The sequence below is a fragment of the Symphalangus syndactylus genome, chromosome 5, assembly GCF_028878055.3.
Source record: "Symphalangus syndactylus isolate Jambi chromosome 5, NHGRI_mSymSyn1-v2.1_pri, whole genome shotgun sequence".
In the NCBI taxonomy this organism is placed as follows: Eukaryota; Metazoa; Chordata; class Mammalia; order Primates; family Hylobatidae; genus Symphalangus; species Symphalangus syndactylus.
This window is the reverse complement of record NC_072427.2, coordinates 21,498,205-21,523,702: the sequence shown is the minus strand read 5'-3', so window position 1 is coordinate 21,523,702 and position 25,498 is coordinate 21,498,205. Positions and strand designations below refer to the sequence as shown.

At 48.3% G+C, this 25,498-nt stretch overlaps 1 protein-coding gene and 2 non-coding genes across 3 annotated transcripts in view; 2 read left to right on the top strand and 1 right to left on the bottom strand.

The window, feature by feature from the left end:
* The window catches only part of SLC28A1 (solute carrier family 28 member 1), a 60,092-nt gene that overhangs the window by 5,793 nt on the left and 28,801 nt on the right, over window positions 1-25,498 (bottom strand). The window contains exons 9-14 of the mRNA XM_063638609.1: window positions 21,961-22,041; window positions 19,550-19,630; window positions 16,200-16,325; window positions 6,584-6,714; window positions 4,664-4,832; window positions 4,340-4,537 (exon numbers count right to left, since the gene is read on the bottom strand). Of these exons, the coding sequence (XP_063494679.1) occupies window positions 4,340-4,537; window positions 4,664-4,832; window positions 6,584-6,714; window positions 16,200-16,325; window positions 19,550-19,630; window positions 21,961-22,041 (786 nt within the window). The remainder of the gene's footprint in view (window positions 1-4,339; window positions 4,538-4,663; window positions 4,833-6,583; window positions 6,715-16,199; window positions 16,326-19,549; window positions 19,631-21,960; window positions 22,042-25,498) is intronic.
* Window positions 367-473, top strand: LOC129483618 (U6 spliceosomal RNA). Its single transcript, XR_008658135.1, has one exon. It is a non-coding gene; the product is annotated as a U6 spliceosomal RNA (small nuclear RNA).
* LOC129483591 (U6 spliceosomal RNA) lies at window positions 1,584-1,690 on the top strand. The gene has a single exon (XR_008658114.1). It is a non-coding gene; the product is annotated as a U6 spliceosomal RNA (small nuclear RNA).

Below are 25,498 nucleotides of genomic sequence, written 5' to 3'. Positions count from 1 at the left end.
CCAGGGAAGAAGGATTGCTTGAGGTCAGGAGTTTGAGACCAACTTGGGCAACATGGTGAGACCCCGTCTGTATAAAAAAATGCAAAAGTTAGCCAGGTGTGGTGGCACACGTCTGTAATCCCAGTTACACAGGGGCTGAGGCAGGAGGATCACTTGAGCGTAGGAGGCAGAGGCTACAGGGAGCTGTGATTGCACCACTGCACTCCAGCCTGGGTGACAAAGTGAGACCCTGTCTCCAAAAATATATACATACATACATACATACATACCACTCTGTAATTTTTTAAAAAGTTACAGCTGTTTTGTTGACATTCTGAATGCTTCTAATACAATTTTTTTAATTAAAAAAAACAACAACACATTCCTGTGTTTGCTTCTTGTGCACATATACTAAAACTTCAATGATACAAAGAAGATTAGCGTGGCCCCTACCCGAGGATGACATGCAAATTCATGAAGGGTTCTACATCTAAAAACCAAAAAATAAATTTCCATATACAACATAAAGGGCAATAACGGAAAAAGCTAGGAAAAGTATATGTAGAAAATATAACAGAAAAAAGTTAATGCTTTTATAACATAAACGGTTGATACAAATACTATTGGAAAAAATATGAAGGTACCTGCATCTCTGCTTGCCCACCTACAATTGTGTTCCACAGAGCAGCCCCAGCCTCCCTCCCTCCCTTCCTTCCGTCTCGCTGTCTTTTTCCCTCCTTCCCTCCTTCCCTCCCTCCCTTCCTTCTTTCTTTCCTTCCTTGCTTCCTTCTGTCTGTCTTTTGTTTTCAGACAGGGTCTCGCTCTGTCACCTAGGCTAGAGTGCAGCGGCAAAATCATAGCTCACTGCAGCCCCAGTCTCCTGGGTCCAAGCGATCCTCCTGCCTCAGTGTCCCAAGTAGCTGAGACCACAGGCAGGCACCACTACACCTGGCTAATTTTTAAATTTTTTGTAGAGACAGGATCTTGCTTTGTTTCCAGGGCTGGTATTGAACTCCTGGTCTTAAGTGATCCACCTGCCTTAGCCTCCCAAAGTGCTGGGATTACAGGTATGAGCCGCCATACCCAGCCTCCAGCCATCTTCTTAAAATTCAAAATGTCAAATCTTCAGTGATTTCCGACAGCTCCTTGGCCCGTGATTACCACCTGCTCTAGCTGTACTCATTGCCTCTGCTCTCTAAGCATACCAAGTGCTTTTCAACCCCAGGGCCTTTGCACATGCCTCTTCCTTTGGAATGTTCTTCCCAGCTTGTGCAACTCATCTGCTCTCCAAGTCTTGGCTTAAATGCCACACCTCACGGATATTTTTTCTGACCAGTCCAGCCAAGGAAGACCCTGCCCTGTTTTTTTTTTTTCTTGTTGTTTTCTTCATAGAACTTACCACAAATTGTGGTTATTCTAATTTTTGTTCCTTTGCTTTCTTGTGTTTTGCCTGTGTCTCTCACTAGATGTCGGTTCCATGAGACCAGAGCCATGTCTGTGTAATTCTCCTTTTTAACCCCAGTGCCTAGCAGAATGCCTGGCACCTAAGTGGTCTCAACAAATACTTGCTGAAGGAATGAAATTCAGAAAAAAAAGATCATGAAGTGCTTGCTTCGGCAGCACACATACTAAAATCAGAATGATATGGAGAAGATTAGCACGGCCTCTGCGCAAGGATGATGTGCAAATTCATGAAGCATTCCATATTTTTACACTGCCTGCCTGTATCTAAACACCTCATGTACCCCATAAATATGTACACCTACTATGTACTCACAAAAATTAAAAATAAATAAGAAAAAAAAGAACAGGAAGGGGCATGCCCTCTATTAACCTCTGAGGAGGGGGTGAGACCAGAGGTGAGAGTAAGCAGTGAGGGGAAACTTGTGCTTTTTACTCTATACAAACTTTTTTTGTTTCGTTTTGTTTTGTTTTGTTTTTGAGATGGAGTTTCACTCTTGTTGCCCAGGCTGGAGTACAATGGTGTGATCTTGGCTCACTGCAATCTCCCCCTCCTGGGTTCAAAAGAGTCTCCTGCCCCATCCTCCTGAGTAGCTGGGATCACACGCGCCTGCCACCACGCCTGGCTAATTTTTGTACTTTTAGTAGAGATGGGGTTTCTCCATGTTGGTCAGGCTGGTCTCAAACTCCTGACCTCAGGTGATCCTCCAGCCTTGGCCTCCAAAAGTGCTGGGATTACAGGTGTGAGCCACCATGCCTGGCTTTTTGTTTTGTTTTGTTTTTTGAGACAGAGTCTCACTCTGTTGCCCAAACTGGAGTGCAGTGGCACAATCTTGTCTCACTGCAACCTCCTCCTCCCAGGTTCAAGTGATTCTCATGCCTCAGCACAAGGACTGGGACCACAGGCACATTCCACCACAACCACTAACTTTTGTATTTTTAGTAGAGAAGGGGTTTCGCTATGTTGGTCAGGCTGGTCTCAAACTCCTGACCTCAAGTGATCTGCCCACCTCAGCCTCCCAAAGTGCTGGGATTACAGGTGTGAGCCACCGTGCCTGGCCACAAACTTTCTTTTTTAAAAAACCTAAAGAGTCCATTCCTTTACAATTTAAAAAATAATTAAAAAGACAAGGAAAAGGACTTCCCATTGAAAGTTTCCAGTCACCCAAGTAATGCAAATTAAAACAATGAGCTATTATTTGCTTATTGAAGTAGTGAACCTTGTTTTTAAAAAGAAGCTACTCGATGCTGTTTAGTTGTGTGGTGAAATAAATGCTCGCAGGCACAGCTGGTGCTGCTGATTTCAGCTGCAGCAGCCACATGAAGACTCATGTGGGAGTCAGTCAGCCTACACCTGGGAACGCTGCAGAAATGATCTGAAAGGAAGGAAGAGCTATATGCACAAAGATACTCATTTCAACATGTGGATAAAAACCAAATAATAGAATTGTCTGAATGGCTCAACAGCAGGGGATTGGGTAAATATGTTAGGACACATATATCAAAAACGATGCTTATGTCGTAATACTAAGTAAAAAAAAACCAAAAACACAAAAATGGCTACAGCACAGTTTGGCTGCTACAACAGCAACTATGTAAATTCTCTCTCTCTTTCCCTCTTTTTTTTTTTTTTTTAAGACAGGGTCTTGCTCTGTTGCCCAGGCTGGAGTGCAGTGATGCAATCCTAGCTCACTACAGCCTCAAACTCCTGGGCTCAAGCCATCTTCCTGCCTCAGCCTCCCAAATAGCTGGGACTACAGGCATGCACCACCGCACCCCGCAATTTTTAAAATTTTTAGTAAAGACAGGGGCTCACTATGTTGCCCAGGCTAGTCTTGAACTCCTGGCCTCAAGTGATCCTCCCACCTTGACCTCCTAAAGTGCTGGGAATACAGGCAGGAGCCACTGCGCCTGGCCTAAACTCTCTCTTAAAGGAATGGAAGAAAATGTAACAAACAACAATAACTATTATCTTGGGTGGTGAGATTATAGGTAATTTTTTCATTCTCAGTAATGTTACTATTCTTTTAGAAAGGTTCATTTTATAGAGCTTTTATAGTTTTTAAAAATAAATTTTAACAGAAAGAGCTGACCCCTGCACTGAATCCACTATATTAACAGTGAATGTAATGGCCGGGTGTGGTGGCTCACACCTGTAATCCCAGCACCTTGGGAGGCCGAGGCAGGTGGATTATTTGAGGTCAGGAATTCAAGACCAGCCTGGCCAACATGGTAAATCCCGTCTCTACTAAAAATCCAAAAATTAGCTGGGCGTGGTGGCAGGCATCTATAGTCCCAGCTAATTGGGAGACTGAGGCACAAGAATCACTTGAACCCGGGAGGTGGAAGTTGCAGTGAGCTAAGAATGTGCCACTGCACTCCAGCCTGGGTGACAGAGGGAGACTCCATCTCAGAAAACCAAACCAAACCAAACCAAACCAAACCAAACCAAACCAAACCAAAACAAAACAAAACAAAAAAAAACAGTGAAGGTGTTAGTGAAGTCTCCTTATCTCACTCACTCTCCTAGCTCATTGGGTGCACACGTGTATGCCTTTGGAGTAGATGTGGCAGTCATCTCACCCCATTTTCCAACAGAAGAGGCAGGGTACTGTGGCTGGCCCAAGGCCACAGTGAAAAACGACCCATCCAGAGCTAGCTTTCAGACATCCCAAACAATGCTCTCTCCCCGCACCTCAGCCTCCTAAGAGGCCTTGAAAGAGAGGGCAGCAAAGCCGGAAGCTGTCCTGTCTCCCAGGACTATGGGATGTAGGAGGTGAAGCACCACTTCAGTGTGCCTCAGCCAGGCCCAGGGAGCAGGAGAGCAGCTGCCAGGGGCCCTCAGGAGTAGCTGTGCCATGTCATCCCCCTGCCACAGGGAAGGGACTGGGACACTCACGGAGATCCACTGCTTCCTGTCGCCGACCCACTCCTCGGCCCCTGCCAGGCGGCGTTGCTTGTACTTGGAGAGTTCTTGATAAGCCACAAACTCGTTCAGAAACAGCTTGATCCCCAGCAGTTCAGCTACCACTGGGCAGTCCTCCCACACCACACCCATCAAGAAGGCTACAGGCCGCAGGATGTAGGAGCAGATGAGCTGAGGGCACAAGGGTATGGCTGGCACCGAGGGCTGGGCCTGGGCTCTGCTAGGTCTCCAGCCACCACTCACCACCCACCTGGGGCCATCCTCTCTGCAGACTGAGTGTGGTGGCCAGAAACGCACCTGGAAGCTGAGCCCTTGGACTTCCACCATGTCTCCCAGCCAGGAGAGGGCAGCATTGATGAAGTCCAGCACAGCCAGGAACGCAATCAGGTTGGCAGCGATGTTGGCGACCACCTTCACGGAGATGGCGGCCCCAGTGCTGGCTGCTTCTATGAGGTTCTGAGCATCTCTGTTGGTGGGATCAAGAATGATCATTACTGGCCTGTCTCCACAACCAGCAAGGGTACCTATCCTATAGGCTTAAATAGGAACCCTGGAAGGGCATTTCAGAGCGGGAAATCCTAATTTTCCCTGAGACCCAGAGAGAAAAAGGGGCTGGTCAAAGCACCGGGATAAGATCCAGGTTTCTAACACTGAACTGTCCAAGATGGAAGCCATCAGCCACACGTGACAGGAGGCTGTCTGAATTGAGTTGTGTTGTACAAAATACAGACCAGATTCTGAGGAGTTAGTACCAAAAAATGCAAAATATCTCAATAATGATTATACTGGTTACATGTTGAAATGACAATACTTTGGGGTATATAGGGTTAAGTAATATGGGTTATTAAAATCACCCATTTCTTTTCACTTTTTAAAAGACAACTACTAGAAAATGACAGGCGCCTCACATTACATTTCCATGGGACAGCGCTGTTCCAGTGCCTCAGAAGGTTGTGAGGTTGGGGTCATCCACTGTGCCCAAGCACAAGTGTCCAATGTGGTGCCTTTTCAACATTGTTTAAGGTTTAAATGTTACTTAACAGTTCTTAAGACTATGACGGGATGTTAGGAGGTGAGTGAAATCAAAGATGGCACTTAGCATGTCAATGTGTGGTTGACACCCTGACAGTCAGAATTCAGGCACATAGAGATGGGGGCATGGGGCCTTTCTATGACCCTCCTCAACATGTACACACACCAGGCCACAGACCCAAGAACCAGGCCACAATCCCAAGCCCTGCCCGGTCCATTGTTTCCTGCTGGTCAGAGACTGGAAATTAAGATGTGAGAACTGGAGTGTGCATTTTTACAAATGCTGTGGTCTGAATGTTTGTCCTTTGGAACCTTATGTTGAAACTTAATCCCCAATGCGGCAATATTGAGAGGTGGGGCCTTTAAGAGGTGATTGGGTCATGAGGGCTCTGCCCTCCTGAATGGACTAATCCATTCCTGAATGTTGGATTAATGGGATAATGGGTTATCATGGAAGTAGGACTGGTGGCTTTTTGTTTTGTTTTTGAAACGGAGTTTCACTCTGTTGCCCAGGCTGGAGTGCAGTGGTGCGATCTAGGCTCACTGCAACCTCCACCTCCCGGATTCAAGCAATTCTCATGCCTCAGCCCCCCAAGTAGCTGGAATTACAGGCGTGAGCCTCTATGCCTGGCTAACTTTTGTAGTTTTAGTAGAGATGGGGTTTCACCATGTTGGCCAGGCTGATCTCGAACTCCTGACCTTAAGTGATTTGCCTGCCTTAGGCTCCCAAAGTGCTGGGATTACAGGCATGAACCATCGCACCTGGCCTTGACTGGTGGCTTCTTAAGAAGAGGAAGAGAGATCTGAGTTAGCATGCTCAGTTCTCTGCCTGGCACCCCTCAACCCCTCGCCATGTGATTCCCTGCACCAACTTGGGACTCTGCAGAATCCCCAGCAGCAAGAAGGCTCTCGCCAGATACGACCCCTCGACCTTGGACTTCTCAGCCTCCATAACTGTAAGAAATAAATTCTTATTCTTTATAAAGTACCCAGTTTCAGGATTTCTGTTATAAGCAATGGAAAATGGACTAAGACAGCAAATGAAGCCAAAACCAGGGCAGAGAAAGTGGAGAGATGGGCCCGGGCTAGTGGAAGACAGTGATGGACAGAGAGAACGGGACCCTCTGCTTTGCTCTCCCCACCTTGTACCACTACCCTCTCTGCAGGACCTCCTGCTGTGCTCACCCATAGGTCAGTTTCACTCCTTCCTCCCTCCTAAACTTGGACTCCTCCACCTCCGGGTAGACCAGCTTGGAGAGGGCCAAAGCACAAGGGGCAGCCATCACAGAGGCTGCAATCAACGAGGTGGCATCGATCTGCAAGAGCGAGAGTGCAGGTTCTAGGTGGACAGTCAGAAGAAATGCTGGTGACCAAGGAGTGCGGCCCAGGGCAGACTACACATGTGTAGTCTGTCCCACTGATAGGTCCTCATTGTCATAACTGCTGTCATCACTAATAATAATAATAATACCTTTTATGTGTAGAAGGTCACAGGCTATATGTATAGGACCTTCTATTTCTTCCTGGTGCTTCCCTAAGTTAGGAATGACAAATATTGTTATCCTCATTTCACAGACAAGAAAACTGAGACTCCAAAGGATTAAATATGGCTTCCCAAAATAAAGGAAGAGAAGGAATTAGAGCCCATCACATCTTTTGACTCCAAGTTCAAGGTTCTTTCTTCCTTTTTAGGCTGTCACTGTTGACCACTAATCCCCGTTAGCTGAGGTCTCCCCCTTAGTGGAGGAATTTGTGATGGTTTCAGACAAAGCTCCAGAACCTGAGAGTTGAAATGAAATGGATTTAAGAGCTAACCCAATTCCACCTTAGTGTAGGTATGTACTAGCGTAGGAAGGTACTCCCTCTCTAGGCTCTCTCTTTGAATGCTTACTGTGACGGGGAACTCACCACTGCAAGGCAATCCATCACATCCAGTCCTGCAGTTTGAGAACTCCTTCTCAGGCAATCTGCCTCTACGACAGCCACTGTTTGGCCCTGAGTCTCCTTCTGGGAGCCACGCTGTGAAAACCATTCTCAGCAAGATGGCAGAGCAATGTCAGCCCCTGGGATTCTCCCTTCCTGAATTTTTATCTTCACTGGGACCCCAAACCCTTTGCTTCTCTGTTCTTTTCCACAGAGAAATATGACACGTTTCCCCCTATCACTGTGTCATTTACCAAGCAGGGAAACTAGAACCAACTCAGACATCTAACAATGTCTGGCTAAGCATCGTCACGCTGTCATTGAAAATGATGGTCATCAAGGCCTCACAATGAAGTGGGAAAGGGCCCACAACATTGCAGGTAGAGAATAACCAAAACTGGGGGCAGCGGGGCAACAAACTCCAAAACAACACATGAAAAGATGAGAAAGAAATACACCAAAATGGCAATGAATGGACTGTCCCTGGCTACTGGGGCCAGGGGTGATTTTCTTTCTTGCTTTATTTTTTTTTTCCAAGACAGAGTCTTGCTCTGTTGCCCAGGCTGGAGTGCAGTGGTACAATCTTGGCTCACTGCAACCTCCGCCTCCTGGGTTTAAGCAATTCTCCTCCCTCAGCCTCCAGAGTAGCTGGGATTACAGGCGTGCACCACCACGCCCAGCTAATTTTTGTATTTTTAGTAGAGATGGCATTTCACCATGTTGGCCAGGCTAGTCTCGAACTCCTGACCTCATGATCTGCCCACCTCCCAAAGTGCTAGGATTACAGGCATGAGCCACCATCCCTGGCCGATTTTCTTTTCTTTCTGCATTTTGGTATCTTTTTTTTTTTTTTGAGACGGAGTCTCACTCTGTTGCCCAGTCTGGAGTGCAGTGGTGCAATCTTGGCTCACTGCAAACTCCGCCTCCCGGGTTCACGCCATTCTCCTGCCTCAGCCTCCCAAGTAGCTGGGACTACAGGCGCCTGCCACTATGCCCAGCTAATTTTTTTTTTTTTAATTTTTAGTAGAAACAGGGTTTCACTGTGTTAGCCAGATGGTTTCAATCTCCTGAACGTGATCCGCCCACCTTGGCCTCCCAAAGTGCTGGCATTACAGGTGTTTTGGTATCTTTCACAATGTCCACAATAATATTTTTTTTAATAAACAAAAAAGCAAAATAGATGTTTCTTCTTAAAGTTTGTAATAAGCCAACTGCGTTCTAAAGTGTTAAATAAAAATAAAAAGGAGGAGGGAGGTAAGTTAAAGACAGACACTCAGGCTGATAAAAGCAGAGGGCAGGCCAGCCACAGTGGCGCACGCCTGTAATCCCAGCATTTTGGGAGGCCAAGGCAGGCAGATCACTTGAGGTCAGGAGTTCGAGACCAGCCTGGCCAACATGGTGAAACCCCATCTCTACTAAAAATACAAAAATTAGGCCGGGCGCGGTGGCTCACGCCTGTTATCCTAGTACTTTGGGAGGCCGAGGCGGGAGGATCACAAGGTCAGGAGTTCGAGACCAGTCTGGCCAGCATAGTGAAATCCCATCTCTACTAAAAATAGAGAAAAATTATCTGGGTGTGGTGGTGTGTGCCTGTAATCCCAGCTACTCGGGAGGCTGAGGCAGGAGAATCACTTAAACCCAGGAGGTGGAGGTTGCAATGAGCCGAGATCGCACTATTGCACTCCAGCCCGGGCAATAGTGCGAGACTCCATCTCAAAAAAAACAAAAATTAGCCTGGTGTGGTGGTGGGTGCCTTGTAATCCTAGCTATTTGGGAGGCTGAGGCACGAGAATGGGTAGAACCCGGGAGGCAGAGGTTGCAGTGAGCCGAGCACTCCAGCCCGGGCGACAGAGTGAGACTCCATCTCAAAAAAAAGAAAAGGCCGGGCGCGGTGGCTCACGCTTGTAATCCCAGCACTTTGGGAGGCCGAGGCGGGCGGATCACGAGGTCAGGAGATCGAGACCACGGTGAAACCCCGTCTCTACTACAAATACAAAAAATTAGCCGGGCGTGGTGGCGGGCGCCTGTAGTCCCAGCTACTCGGAGAGGCTGAGGCAGGAGAATGGCGTGAACCCGGGAGGCGGAGCTTGCAGTGAGCCGAGATCGCGCCACTGCACTCCAGCCTGGGCGACAGAGCGAGACTCCGTCTCAAAAAAAAAAAAAAAAAAAGAAAAAAAAAAAAGGCAGGGAAGTGCCAGGCCTGCTGCTGAGAAGCCAGGCTGGAGACCCTCTCAGGCTCTGAATCCCAGGTATTGGGTCCTTCTTCTTTTTCTAAACTCCAGTTGTTTCTTTTTAATGATTGACAAAACTCCTTAAAATGTGAACAAGAATTGGCAGCAGCCTGATACCTCCCCAGGGCCCTGTGTGGACACTGGGTGTGCAAGCCTGGGCCCCTGCCCCTTGCTGGATGAAACCCACTCGGGGCAGGTGTCTTCTCTGGACTTCCTGGGCTGGGCTTTGGGACTTCACCTGCTTCCTCCTCAGTTGCCCAGCCCCAGCTGGGATGGTGCCACACCTGGAATCTTGGGATTTTCCCTCCACCAGGCAGGACCCTGCCCCTTCCTCTGACTTGTAGATTACATCTGGTTTGTAAACCTGAGTCACAGCAGAGAACACACCCTGCAGTTGTCACGTTCCTGGACACTGTCCCCTGGGTGACCCAGTTGTGGTCACAGCCTCAAATGCTGCAGTTGCTAGTTTCCAGCTCATCATGGAAAGGGCTGAGTCCTGCACAGGCAGGGCTCCCTGGGCACTGAGCCAGCCCACACCCACCTCCCCACTGCCAGCTACTCTGCAGGGCTGTGACATTCCCCAGCCCTGCCTCCCACGCACCTGGTCAGGAGAGCCTTCCATCCTAGCACCCCAGGGCCTACGCCTGCCCATGACCCTTCTCTCTCTGACCCAAAGGGTCTTGCTGTGTCACCCAGGCTGGAGTGTAATGGCATGATCATGGCTCACTATAGCCTTGACCTCCTGGGCTCAAATGATCCTCCCACTTTAGCCTCCCCAACACCTGGGACTATAGGTGTGTGCCACCATGTCCAAGTGACTTGTTATTTTTTAAATTCTTTGTGGAGATAGGGGTCTCCCTATGTCGCCCATGCTAGTCTCAAGCTCCTGGTCTCAGCCATCGTCCTGCCTTGGCCTCCCAAAGTACTGGAATGACAGGCATGAGCCACTGCACCTAGCCTAGTAGCCACATTTTTTTTTTTTTTTATTCTTTTTTTTTTTTTTTTTTTTTTTTTTTTTTGAGACAGAGTCTCGCTCTGTCGCCCGGGCTGGAGTGCAGTGGCGCAATCTCGGCTCACTGCAAGCTCCGCCTCCCGGGTTCACGCCATTCTCCTGCCTCAGCCTCCGAGTAGCTGGGACTACAGGCGCCCGCCACCGCGCCCGGCTAATTTTTTTTTTGTATTTTTTTAGTAGAGACGGGGTTTCACCGTGGTCTCGATCTCCTGACCTCGTGATCCGCCCGCCTCGGCCTCCCAAAGTGCTGGGATTACAAGCGTGAGCCACCGCGCCCGGCCAGTAGCCACATTTTTTGTTTTTTTGAAACAGAGTCTTGCTGTGTTGCTCAGGCTGGAGTGCAATGGCGCGATCTTGGCTCACTGCAACCTGTGCCTCCTGGGTTCAAGCAATTCTCCCACCTCAGCCTCCAGAGTAGCTGGGATTACAGGCACCTGACATCATACCTGGCTAATTTTTGTATTTTTGCAGAGACAGGGTTTCTCCATGTTGCCCAGGCTGGTCTGGAACTCCTGACCTCAGGTGATCCACCCGCCTCGGCCTCCCAAAGTGCTGGAATTACAGGCGTGAGCCACCGCGCCCAGCCACAGCCACATTTTAAAAGGAAAAAGAAATAGGTTAAATTAATTTTAATAATGTCTTATTTAACTCAATATATCCAAAATATTTTCTTTCTACCCATGTAATCAATATAAAACTATCAATATGGATGACAAAATAAAAATTTAAAATTAATAAAACATCTTAAAATTTTTTCAATACGACTACCCACATTTCAAGTGCTCAATAGCTAGGTGTGTTTGGTGGCTACTGTATTGGACAGTGGAGATCTAGAAATATCCAGATATTAGCAATAAGAGGGATGTGCGGAGAAGGGAGCCAGAGATTGAGCAACAAAGTGGTTTTAAGAATCTGGGAGCTTGGAGGCCGGGCGCAGTGGCTCATGCCTGTAATCCCAGCAGTTTGGGAGGCCGAGGCGGGTGGATCACCTGAGGTCAGGAGTTCAAGGCCAGCCTGGCCAACATGGTGAAACCCCGTCTCTACTAAAAATACACAAATTAGCTGGGCGTGGTGGCGCATGCCTGTAATCCCAGCTACTTGGGAGGCTGAGGCAGGAGAATTGTTTCAACCTGGGAGGTGGAGGTTGTAGTGAGCCGAGATCGAGCCCCTGCACTCCAGCCTGGGCGACAGATGGAGACTCTGTCTCAAAAAAAAAAAGAAAAGAAAAGAACCTGGGAGCTGGAAGCAAAGGGCAAGTGAGAACCTTCTGGGATTCAGGGGCTGAGGGCAGAGCCAAAGACACTGAGGAACTGACTGGGGAAGGAAGTTAGAGGGAGTGCAGTACAGGGCTGGTGCAGTGACTGTCATGAGCCAGGTGGGGGCAGAAGAGAGCTGCTCTGGAGACAAGACTGGGGCAAATCCAGAGATTGAAGGGAAGGAAGGTTTGTTAGGTGCTTTTCCTCTGGGCCAGCTATAGTTGTAGTCTGGGGCTTTCAAACCAGAGACTGTAAATGGAGGCTCAAGGGCACCTAGGGATGATCCTGGCTGCCTCTGCCCATTCTGTGCAGCTAAAGGGAAGTGGGTACCCAGGCCCTGTCAATGGGGAAGCCAGATTGCCCAGGGCTGGGCCCGGACTTTTGTCTGAGAAAGGGAAGAAAAGAGGGCTGAGTTTTAAGCCAGATTGTGGAAATGGGCGAGCATTCTTCCAGGGTTTAAGTTCTAAGTAATGACTAGGAAGAACACCAGGGTTATTCTTTTCGTTGGCTAAGGGGACCAGAGCAAGGTTAAGACATTTAAAGCCCTAAGTTCTGAAAATATTATGGCATCCCCTCCCCTAATATCCTGCCACGAAAAAAAGTTTCAGGAACAAAGTTTTGGGTTTCTATTTTTGAAATATCAAATTCCTTCTGTTGGGACTCTGAAAACAAAACCTAGAATGAAGGGCTCAGAAGTAGCTTCAGAAGAAGTTTTTCTCTCCTGCCCTCCCATTTCCCAGTCCAATTCTCCTTCAAAGCTAGCCATAAAAACTAGAATTCCCCTTCTCCAAGGCAGAGCACGGAGACCAGAAGCCCTTTTCCCCAAAGCTGGCCATAAAGCCTAAAAACATTGCTCTAACTTCCCTCTGCCTTTCTGGGTAAAAAGTGGCAATAAAGAAATTATCTGACCTGCCTTGTTTGACTGTAGGTCATAAGACCCCCCCTTCCAGAGAGGGTCTTGCTCCATACCCAGAAGGAAGAAATGCTCAGAGAGGCCAAGAAGAGTCTACACAGACAGGCTTTGCTGTTTTTCCTCCACTCAGTCGATTAGTATTAGATCACACTCTATCCAATTCTATTTCTATGTGGCTGTCCATACTTTGTTGAACTTGAGCATAAAAATGGACAATTTTCCCTGTATCTTTGGGTCTTCATTCTGAAGACCCCCGTGTGTATACATTAAATAAATTTGTGTGCCTTTCTCCTGTTAATCTGCCTTTTGTGAGCTGATTTTTCAGTGAACCTTCAGAGGGCATAGGGGAAATTTTCCCTTGGCCCCTACACTTCCAAAAACCGTTGGTGGTGGGGTGGGTGGGTGCACCAGATTTAATGAGCCCTTTCTAGGCCTCAGCAAGACAGGTGCAAACCAGATGACAGTCTCTAGAATTCTAGATGGGAGGGTGACAGGCCAGAAACCAAAGCCTGAGCCCAAGGGGACTTCTTGAAAAGTCACGCAACAGCCGGCCCTGCCCAGACAGCTCTGTGGGACGTAGAGCTGAGCTTCTTGGTGTGGTCCAGGCGTCCGGAGTGAAGGAGAGATGGAGGGGCAGGCTGGCTGTTTGTTCACCCATCCCTCATCATCCCCAGGGACAGAGATGAGAGAGACAGGTAGAATTTGGGACTAAAGAAGGGGACAGTGTAGGTCATTTTTTGGTCACCGCCCACCACCCCACCCCGCCCCCCACACGCACACACACAGCATCCAGAGAGCCTGGGGGTCAGGCTAAGGCAGGGCAGGGTCAGTCTCCAAATCAGCACACAGAGGCCACCTCGCTCTCATGCTGAATGCTACCACCTTGTGTGGAGCAACTTACCCAGCTCATGACTGTACTGCTGGGCATTTAGGCTGTCCAGTTTTCTTGCTTTTGCAAATAATGTTGAAATTTTGCATTTCTTGAACACTTGTGAGAATGTCCCTATATCATAATTTTTCTAGCTGGATCAAAGGGAAAGAGTATTTTTAAAGTGATTAAAGCTGGATGCAGTGGCTCATGCCTATAATCCTAATATTTTGGGAGGCCAAAGCAGGAGGATTGCTTGAGCCCAGGAGTTTAAGACCAGCCTGAGCAACACAGCAAGATCCCATCTCTACCAAAAAAAAAAAAAAAAAAAAAATAGCCAGGGGTGGTGGCACACGTATGTAGTCCCAGCTACTCAGGAGGCTGAGGTGGGAGGATTGCTTGAGTCCAGGAGTTTGAGGCTATGGTGAGCTGTGATTGCACCACTGTGCTCCAGCTTGAGTAACAGAGGGAAACTCTCTCTCTCTCTCTCTCTCTCTCTCTATATATATATATATATATATATAAAAATACATGTTGGTGTCATGTGGGGAGTTAAAAAATAAAAAATAAATATTTTTAAATGCTCTATATAATAAAAATATAACATTATATAAATAAAAAATTTAAGTGATCTATGATAAAATAATAAAATATTATATATAGAATAAAATAAATAAAAAATAAATAGACTGATAGGCATTCACCAAAAAGGTTACAGTAAATTAAACTCTTACCATGAGTGGGTGAGTACCACACACTCTTGCCAGTTGGAGGCACGTAAAGGGTTGCATATCTCTTAGAAGAAAGATAAGTTATTATTGTTTTAATTCCTTTGAACATCAGTGAGCTTGAATATCTTTTTATAATTTGTGAACTATTTTCTCCTGATCAATGATTCTCATCTTTTATTTAAAAAAAAGAGAGAGAAAGTATGTGAGTACTCAGGTGTGTATACCTAAAAGACTACTTACACAGAAAGATTTGGAATGACATTTTAGGTCAGTGGTCTCAAATTGGGCGAGCATCAGAATCACCTGCGAGGCCTGTTGCAACGCAGTTTGCTGGTTCCACCCCCATCATTTCTTTTCTTTTTTTTTTTTTTGAGACACAGTCTCACTCTGTTGCCCAGGCTACTGTGCAGTGGTGCGATCTCAGTTCACTGCAACCTCCGCCTCCCAGTTTCAAGTGATTCTCCTGCTTCAGCCTCCCAAGTAGCTAGGATTACAAGCACCCACCACCATGGCCAGCTATTTTTTTGTATTTTTAGTAGAGATGAGATTTCGCCATGTTGGCCGGGCTGCTCTCATATTCCTGACCTCAGGTGATCCACCCGCCTTGGCCTCCCCCATTGTTTCTGATTCAGCAGGTCTAGGGTGGGCCCAAGAATTTGCATTTCTAACAAGTTCGCAGGTGATGCTGACAATGCTGGTCCATGGACCCCACTTTCAGAATAGCTGTTCTAAGCTATTAAAAGCAATTACCAGGCCAGGTGTGGTGGCTCATGCCTGTAATCCCAGCACTTTGGGAGGCTGAGGTGGGCAGATCACAAGGTCAGGAGTTCGAGACCATCCTGGCCAACATGGTGAAACCCTGTCTTTACTAAAAATACAAAAAACAAAAAAAAACAAAAAACTAGCTGGGTATGGTGGGGCATGCCTGTAATCCTAGCTACTCAGGATGCTGAGGCAGGAGAAACACTTGAACCGGGGAGCTGGAGGTTGCAGTCAGCCAAGATTGCGCCACTGCACTCCAGCCTGGCAACAGAGCAAGACTCTGTCTCAAAAAAAAAATAAAATTGATAAAAAATAAAAAAATAAAAGCAGTTACCCATGGGAAGTGGGGTTAAGAAAGAGATTTAAAAACTTATTTGTTTCTGCAATAAGCAAGAATTTCTTTGATCATTAAGGAAAAAAATTGAGACCTTTGAAGATTTGCCTGTGAAAGCACAAATGTGAAAGCATAAGGTGTTTTATGAATGTAAAGCATTATTACTAGGCATTATGTGAAGGATGCACTTGAAAATTCCCCTCTGCCCGCCATGCAGTAGCATTGTGATTGCTTTAAGGGCCTAATTCACACCATTGGAATTTGACTTACAAATGCTTTGTGCTGTGTAAACTGCACAGGCAATAATTTAGGAGCAGAGGCAAGACTTAAGCCCAGAGAGAGTGTGGGGAAGGGGAGGAGGGAAGGAGTAGGATGGATCTCTAGGGACAGCCCAGGTGTGAGACTGGAGAAATGAGCACGAATTTTGGAGTCAGACAGATCTGGGTTTGGGCATCTCACTTACTCTGGAGCCTCAATTTTCTCATCTGGAAAATGGGGATATTAAAACAGCTAGCATACTGCCTGGTACCTAGTACGCACTCAGTAAATGGAACACCGGGAAGCTTTGCCCCAGGCGGCCATGCTCAAAGCCCGAGCAAATGGTCCAGCCCACTGGGCCTACCTGGCTCAGGGGAAGCCACTCCTTTTGCCAGCACAGCAGGCCCAAGAGAGAAGATTCGAGGGCTGCTCTGGCCAGGAGCTGTGTGGGGCTCCCACAAAGATGGGCTTCAGGTCCTCAATATAGCCAAGCAGAAGGAGGGCTCTACTTACCCCAAAGGAGATGTAGGCACCCAGCAGGCTGCCAGCAATGGTGGCGTAACCTCCGGTCATGACAACGTGGACTTCAGAGAGTGTCATGTCTGCCAAGTAGGGCCGGATCAGTAATGGAGCCTCAGTCTGCAAACAGAAAAGACGTCAGACAAGCAGGGTGGGAGTGGTTGGGCACACCCTCTCCCCTCACAGGTCACAGTGAGCACCTGGGAGTCCCACGGTAAGAGGCAGCAGGATGGGGTAAGGACCAGGGTCTGTACTTGGCTGAGCTTCTCTGAACCTCAGCATTGCCTGCCTCTGTAGAAGGACCCCCATCCCTCTCTCCCGGCCTGACCATGCTCCCCTGTGTCAATGGCCTGCCACGTGCCAGGCACCCCGCTAAGCATGTCACCTTTGTTACTCACAACCTTCTGAGATAGAATTGGGCATCTCCATTTTCCAGGAGAGCAAAAGAGGTTCGCAGGGGTTCCAGGAATGACCCCTGCTCATGTAAAAGGATGGGAAGCAGGTCCTGCTGCAGGCCCAAGCTCTCCGGCAGCCACAGTGGTGGCTGAAAAGAAAGGAGCTTGGGCATTGAATGAGGGGTGCATTTCTGGGCATCTGGGCAGCCCGAAGCCCTTCATTACTCACTCAGTAACTAGTTATTGAGCACCTACTGTGTTCCAGGCACTGTTCTATAGAATAGGAACATGGCGTCAACAGGATAAAGTCCCTGTCTTCATGGGGCTTATATCCTGGGAGCACTGGAGGGCGGGAGGGGGGCATTAGCAGGTGGTGGGAGGATATAGATAATCAACAAGGAACCAACAGGTAAGCAATGTCATTTTAGATGGTGATGAAAGCTATGGAGAGATGTGTGAGAATGCCTACTGGTTAGGGGTGTTTAAAACTGAGTAGGCCAGGCATGGTGGCTCCCGCCTGTAATCCCAGCACTTCGGGAGGCTGAGGTGGCAGGATCACCTGAGGTCAGGAGTTCCTGACCAGCCTGGCCAACATGGAGAAATCCCGTCTCTAATAAAAATACAAAATTAGCCGGGCGTGGTGACACATGTTGGTAATCCCAGCTACTAGGGAGGCTTAGGCACAAGAATCGCTTGAACCCAGGAGGCAGAGGTTGCAGTGAGCCAAAGATTGTGCCACTGCACGCCAGCCTAGGTGACAGAGCGAGACGCCATCTCAGAAAACAAAAACAAAGAAACTGAGAAATCGGCAAAGGCCTCCCTGAGGAGGTGACATTAGATTAGGGTTGGCTGAGACCTGAAGGAGCCAGTGACGTGGTTTGATAGCACAGCATTCCAGGCAAGCGAATAGCAGAGGCCCTAAGGCAGCAAGAAGCTCCGCAAGGTCCAAAAGCCGTAGCAGTCAGCATGTCTGCTGCAGATGGGCGCGGGGGAGCTGGCTGAGACAGAGGCAGATGGGGCAGGTGGGCCACAGAGGGGCTGGGAAGCCAGGGTGAGGGGCGCGCTTGCTTAGACGGGAGTGGAATGATCTGCTTTGTGTGTTTGAAGGGTCACTCGGGTGTATGAGTGGAGGACGGATAGTACGGGAAGGAAGAAGAGGTAGGAGGAGACGGCAGTGTCCAGGTGAGAGGCAGGTGGCCCGGGCAGCGGGGGTTTGTAGATGGGCCACAGAGGCAGCGCTGCGGGAATGCTGATAGACTAGATGCCGCAGTGGGGGAAGCGGAGGAAGGCAGGGCAGCTCTTCCAGCTCCGTCTGAACCATCCTGTGGAAGATGTTCCCACTTGCCGAGAGGGGAAGGGCTTCAGAGGGGCAGGGGTGATGAGGGAGGAGGGCAACAGTTCTGGTTGTTTGGACTTGGCGTCTTAATGTGAGACACCCTTAAATCTCCAACTGTATGGCCAAGGGGCCAGTTGACCTGTCAGTCCTGAGTTCATGGGAGATCAGGACTGCAGAGCAGGACCTGGGAGACATTTAAAGTGTTTAAAGCCATGGGGCTACTGTGATGCTGCAGGGAGGGAGTGTGGACGGACAAGAGGAGAGGGCCCAGGCCTGCCACATGTAGAGAGGTTGAAATGATGCCACTGACCCCTGAAGGCTCCCCATTGCCCCCTCTTGGGGGAAATGAGGCGTAGACCCTGGCATCTAGGTCAGCTTGATCAACAACTTGTCCAAAGTGAATTCACCTTGGCAGCGCTTCGCATAGCCCAATGTCACCTTCACCTACAGATTTTCCCAGCAAAGCACATGGAACACATTTGCAGCCTTTCATATAAAATAACTGCTTTGCATTTTAGTAGTGTTTTCCTCTTTTGCCTCATTTTGAACACCTTAAGGGATTTTTTTTTTTTTTTTTGAGACGGAGTCTTGCTTTTTCACCCAGGCTGGAGTGCAGTGGCACAATCTCGGCTCACGGCAAGCTCCGCCTCCCGGGTTCACGCCATTCTCCTGCCTCAGCCTCTCCGAGTAGCTGGGACTACAGGCGCCCGCCACCACGCCCGGCTAATTTTTTGTATTTTTAGTAGAGACGGGGTTTCACAGTGGTCTCGATCTCCTGACCTCGTGATCCGCCCGCCTCGGCCTCCCAAAGTGCTGGGATTACAAGCGTGAGCCACCGCGCCCGGCCGGGATTTTTTTTGACAATTAATGTGAGAGCACGTCTACCTTCATCGGCTAAAAACAAGACAAAACTAAACAAAAAATAACCAGAACAAAAACTTTCAAATCAACACACATGCACCATAGCAAAAAAGATAAAAATATTCTCCAAAGTTTCCTAAACTGTCCAGTGAAATATGGCATCTTTTGACTAGTGTGTTTCTTGGTGACTCAAACATTAGGCAGATGGGCCAGGACAGGCCTTGGCAGAGTCTCCAGAGGGCCATCCTCAGGGGGATCAGGCTTTCTGAAAGGGAATCAGCACCGAGGGTACTTTCAGAGTCACATTTACTTTGGAAAACACATTTTAAGAAAGAGGGAGAAAAGACAAAATGATCCAGTGGAAAAAACTCTGACCAGAAAGAAAAAAACCTGGATTTGAAGCCGTGGCTTCTATGTGTGGGATCTTGGTCAAGGGATTCCCATCCCCTGAGCCTGTTTCCTCATGTGTAAAATAAGAAGCTGGACTCCATCTGTAGGATCTGTGAGTCTTTGGGCTGATGAAGACCACCTAGGGCTAGAGTGGTAAGAGAAGCCAGACAGATGACATCCTCCCTGGCATGACCCAGGCATCCCCCAAACAGAGTATCCCTGGGGCAGCAGACTTTGATGACCCTGGGAGAAGGTTCAAATGACTCTTCCTTGGACTGATTCAGAGCTCTGGGGATCCAGGGAAACTGCCCTCTTTGGGGAAGCTGCTGATGAGCATGAGGGTAGGAGTCTGCCATACTCACCTGGCTCACAAAGATGTTTCCAGCCACACTCAGGGTCTCAGTGGCTGTGGTGCCCATGGTGACTTGCATCAGCCAGGCAATCTAGAAGGAAGCAGAGTGTTCTTTGTGGGCTGACATCAGCAAACCCCAGAGTCAGAGGGAGCTGGAGTGGAAAACCTTACACACCTTCCTCCCAACTCCCAAGACCCCTTCATCTACATTTTCCCAAAAGGTCCATTCATCTTCTTCGGTATCTTCATTGATGAGGGCTTACCCCTTCCCAAGGCCACCCATTTCACCATAGGAATGCAGAAAGGATTTCCTGGCCAAAAATATTTGAGAATTGTGAATTGCGCGCACACACACACACACACACACACACACACCTTGGAGATTACCAATACACATTAGCTTAGTAAATCCTCTGAGAAGTCCTGCATTAAGCCTATTTAAATTTATGTAGCATAATGTCTAGCCTAGTTTCCCTAAATTATTTGACCATGGGATTAGGCTACCTTTACCTGGTAACATTTACTAACATGCTGTGGAACTAGAGTTTTGTGGAAAAGGTTTTGGGAAACACTCTATTAGAAAGCTCTTTTTTCTTTTCTTTTCTTTTCTTTTCTTTTCTTTTCTTTTCTTTCCTTTTCTTTTCTTTGAGACAGAGCCTCATTCTGTCACCCAGGCTGGAGTGTGGTGGCACAATCCTGGCTCACTGCAACCTCTGCCTCCCAGGTTCAAGCAACTCTCCTGCCTCAGCCTACTGAGTAGTTGGGACTACAGGCACCCACCACCACACTCGGCTAATTTTTGCATTTTTAGTAGAGATGAGGGTTCACCATGTTGGCCAGACTGGTCTTGAACTCCTGACCTCAGGTGATCTGTCTGCCTTGGCCTCCCAAAGTGCTGGGATGACAGGTGTGAGCCACCACGCCCAACTAGAAAGCTCTTTTTTTAATCAAGATGAAATCTGCTTCCCTGGAATTCTCTCCACTGCTGGTGCCTCTCAGGTTGCCCTTTCCCTAATCTCTCTTCTGTAAGTATTTGGAGACAGCTATCCTCCCCTAACTTCCTCTTCTCCAGGCTCCTCATTCCTTATTCCTTCAACCATTTTGTAGAGGGTATGGTTTCAAGCCCTTTCACTCTCCTGCTTATAGTTCAGTTTGTCATAGCCTCTAGGTTGAACACAGTCTCCAGGTCTGGGGAGAATCACCTCCTTTATGCTATGCTGTGTGTGCTCTTAACATAACTGCTATGGTTCGAATATCTCCACCTAAACTCATGTTGAAATTCGATTGCCAAAGAAAAATATATATATATTTGATTGCCATCGTAACAATGTTGAGAGTCATGACCTTGAGGAGGTGATTAGTTCATGAAGGCTCTGCCCTCATGAATGGATTAATGCTGTTATTGCAGGAGTAGTTTGGTTATCATGTGAGTGAACTCCTGATAAAAAGGGTAACTTTGGCCCTGATCTCTCTGTGTCTTGTATGCTCACTTCTGCCTTCTGCCCTTCCACCATGTTATGACACAGCAAGAAGGCCCTTACTAGATGTCAGTGCCATGCTCTTGGCCTTCCCAGCCAAGGTTTCAATCTTGAAACCATACCCTCTATTTGGCCATGAGCCAAATAAATCTCTCTTCTTTATAAGTTACCCAGTCTGTGATATTCTGTTATAGCAACAGAAAATGAACAAAGATAATAACCACAGGTTGTTTTTGCATTTCTGGAAGCCATCTGATGTTGCTGATTTATTCTGAGCTCAATCGGCTAAAACCTTGGAATCTTTTGCCAGGTCCAATGCTATCTGTTGCTGTCCAATGCTATCTTCTACATCCTGGTTTTGTGCAGCAGGTTTTATGAACATAAGCACAGGATCTGACATTTATACCAACTAAGTCTGGCCAATATGGTCCACTGCTACGGTCTCCCAATATCTTTTCGGTATAAATTATTTTCTTCCCTCCACACCTTTTCAGTGCCGCCTCAAAACTGCAACCTTTCCTCCAGCAAAGACCACATTAGACTTTGGTGCTATTTCTCTTTAGTATCATGACAGGAGACCCTGGGAAAGGATATTTGGTCAGCACTAGATTCTGTAAGGGTGAAGATCCTGGAGGCAGGGGGTTCAGGGAAGGTATGGACTTCAGAAGCAAGGGATTCTAGGAAGGTGTGAACTCTAAGAGCAGGGGGTTCAGGGAAGGTATGAGCCTCAGGAGCAAGGGATTCCAGAAAGGTGTGGAACTTGGGAGCTGGGGATTCTGGGAAGGTGGAGGCTCTGGGAACAGGGGATTCTGGAAGGGTGTGGGCCTGAGGAGCAGTGTATTTGGGGAGGTTTTGGCTCTGGGAGCAAGGCATTCTGGGAGAGTATGAACCCTGTGAGCTGGTGACTTTGGGAGAGCCCTGGTCATGGGCACTGGGAACTTACCTTCAGGATCACCCACTGCATGAGGCCCACATGGTAGAGAACCGATATGACACAGCTGAAGAAGACAATGATGGGCAGAACCTGCCGGGAAGGAGAGCATAGGACCACAGGTTAGAGGCAGGCAGGCTTCAGGGTGCCAGGCAGGGCCCAGGAGACCCCAGACAGCCCACTCCATCCCAGACCTTGCCACTCAGATGCCTGACAGGATCCGGGAAGATGCTCTGAGATCAGTGCATGAAGTCCCAGGGTTCCACAGGCAGGGCCTCTTTGGAGGCAGCCTTGTCCTCTCGGCTCCCCTCTAAATAGTGACCAGCTGCCAGACCACCCCCTCTCCTCAGCACAGGTAGGCCTGTGCTGTGGTAGGGTGGGGCCTGAGTGCACCACTTTTATCTCCTGCTTCTTTGTCTCTAAAATGGGAGTAAAATGCCCACATCTGAGGTCGTTGTGAAGGTGGCAGTGTGCACCCTTCTCCATGAGCTCAATCCTTGGCCTCAGACTCTGGCCTTAACCTCCCTCTCAGGCTTCGGGCCTGAATGAGGGGACCCTCATCATTTTGGGGCTCCACTTCCCCTCAGCACCAACAGGCTCAGAATTAGGCTTATCCCAGACCTGAGCCAGCATCTCCTCCCATCACCCCATTTCCTATTATTAGTACTAGGCTTAACCCTCCTCTTCCTTCACTCCAAGCTCACCCATTCTCCCTTCAGAATTTCTCTCACACCCATTCCCTCCTTTCCAGGCCCATGGAAAAGGAGGTTGCTTTTCTGCACCCTGGTCTTTCTTTACTGTAGTCTGATGTTTAATAACAAACTGGCAAAAAATGGAGAGGTCTTTTAGTGGAAGACTAGTTTCATCACCTAGGATACAGACATACACTAGTGCACTAAAGGTCAGGAAACAAGAATGCAGAAGCTGTCTATGGGCAGCTGTGGACTGATTTCCGAGATATGTTGTTAAATGAAAAAAGAGAAGGTGTACCACAAGAGTGTATGCTATGCTGTTATGTGGGTTTAAAAAGGGGGTGGGGGGTAGCCGTGCATGGTGGCACGTGTCTGTAGTCCCAGCTACTCAGGAGACTGAGGCAAGAGGATTGCTTGAGCCCAGGAGTTCAAGGCCAGGCTGGGCAACATAGTAAGATCCCCTACCTCTCCAAAAGCATGTGTGTGAGGGGCATTGGGTGTGATCTTGTATGGGCGCAGGAATCATTAGAAGGATGTGCAAGAGGCCAGCAACAGCAGGTGCCTTGGGGAGGGAACTGGGTGCCTTGGGGGCCAGGGATGAGAGGAAGGTTTCTTTTTTACCTTATACCCTTTTGTGTTGGAATGTTTGCTCTATTCTGTGTCCTGTGTTCCCAACAGTTTAAAATAGTCATGTAGAACTGGTAACAGCATGGGAGCATTCTTATGCTACAATGTTAAATGGGAAAATTGGAATATTAAAATTATAGAAAGAAGCACTCCCAAACAGTCAAAGGACTTGTTTCTATGTGCTGGGGCTATGGAAATGTTGTTTTCTTTTTTCTTTATTTCTGAATTTCTCATCTGTTCCTACTTTTTTTTTTTTTTTTTTGAGACAGAATCTCACTCTGTTGCCCAGGCTGGAGTGCAGTGGTACAGTCTTGGCTCACTACAGCCTCCGCCTCCTGGGTTCAAGTGATTCTCCTGCCTCAGCCTCCCAAGTAGCTGGGATTACAGGCACCTGCTGCCACACCCAGCTAATTTTTGTATTTTTAGTAGAGACAAGGTTTCACCATGTTGGCCAAGCTGGTCTCGAACTCCTGACCTCAAGTGATCTGCCCGCCCCATTCTCCCAAAGTGCTGGGATTACAGTCGTGAGCCACCGTGCCCAGTTGTTCCTATAATTTTCAATAATAGGTGGACATTTCTCAAGGGAAGGAGCATAGGCAGGAGAGGTTTGTGGGAAGATCAGTTTGGCTTTGAACTTTGAATTTGAGATGCCTGTGGAATATCAAGTGCGCAGCTGGATAAGAGGGTTAGGGAGATCTGGGCCAGGCTTTGGCTTGGGGCTCTTTCATAAGCAGTACAGGCTGGCCTAGCATGGTGGTTCACGCCTGTAATCCCAGCACTTTGGGAGGCCGAGGCAGGAGGATTGCTTGAGCTCGGGAGTTTGAGACCAGCCTAGGAAACAAGGCGAGGCCCCCATCTCTACACACATAAAATTTTTTTTTAATAGCTAGGTATGGTGGTGCACACATGTGGTTCCAACTGCTCTGGAGGCTGAAGCGGGAGGATTACTGGATTCCAGGAGTTCGAGGCTGCAGTGAGTCATGATCATAGCACTGCACTACAGCCCAGACAACAGAGTAAGACCCCATGTCAAAAAAAAAAAAGGCCAGGCATGGTGGCTCACACCTGTAATCCCAGCACTTTGGGAGGCCGAGGTAGATGGATCATTTGAGGTCAGGAGTTCGAGACCAGCCTGGCCAACATGGTGAAACCCCGTCTCTACTAAAAATAGAAAAAAATAAGCCAGGCGTAGTGGCGGGCGCCTGTAATCCCAGCTGCTCAGGAGGCTGAGGCACGAGAATCGCTTGAACCCAGGAGGCAGAGGTTGCAGTGAGCCAAGATCATCCCACTGCACTCCAGCCTGGGGTGACAGAGTGAGACCCTGTCTAAAAAATAATAATAATAAGAAGAAGAAGAACAACAACAACAGGTTGAGGTGGCTGGTGGATGCAATTCACTGCAGAAATCACCCTGAGTGAGAAGAGCAGGGGCTAAGGACAGGGCCCTGTGGTCAGTGTGTCATTAAAGGGTGAGAGGGGAAGGAGGAGCCTGGGAAGGAGACAAAGAAATAGCCAAGGGTTGGAGGACAGCCAGGAGAGAGGCAGGATGGAAACCGAGGGGCAGCTTTTCAAGAAGGGATAGTCACTAACAGCTGTGTCAGGGGCATCAGAGAACTCTGGAATGGTAAGGACTGAGCCAGACCCCTGGGACTTAGCAACTTGGAGGCGCCCGTGATCTAGGTGAGAGCAGTGTCAGAGGAAGGGTGGGGACTGAGGCTGATGTCAGGGAGCCAAGGTGGAAGTGGGACACGAAGAAGGAGAGACTACAAGAATGCATAGCCCGTGCAAGAAGCAGCACTGCGCTCACTGCTGGAGACTGGTGAGGGCCCAGAAAGGGCTGCTTTTATTTTTTAAGGAGGGAGAGTCTTGAGCAACCAAATTTAGGCCTACTTCAAAGTGACCTGGGATTACAGAATGGACCCTGAAGAGAATGGAGATTCTGCCCCGGGCAGCTGGGAAGCAAGCCCTGCTGAGGCCTTCTCTTTCTTCTGTCCCTTCCCAGACCAATGCTGCAGGTTGTATCTGGACTTGCTCTGCTGTCATCTGTCACCAACGTCACTGTGGTGGGGAAGTCACCTGACAGAGAACACCAGAACTGGCTCAAGAAACCCTTTTCCTGCCCTGTGACTCCTCCTCCCGCCTGGGGCTAGAAACACCTCCAGCAGGAGTATGATGACATCATTCCACCACTCCTGGGACTGAGATGCAGAGAGGGTCACGTACTGTCTAGAC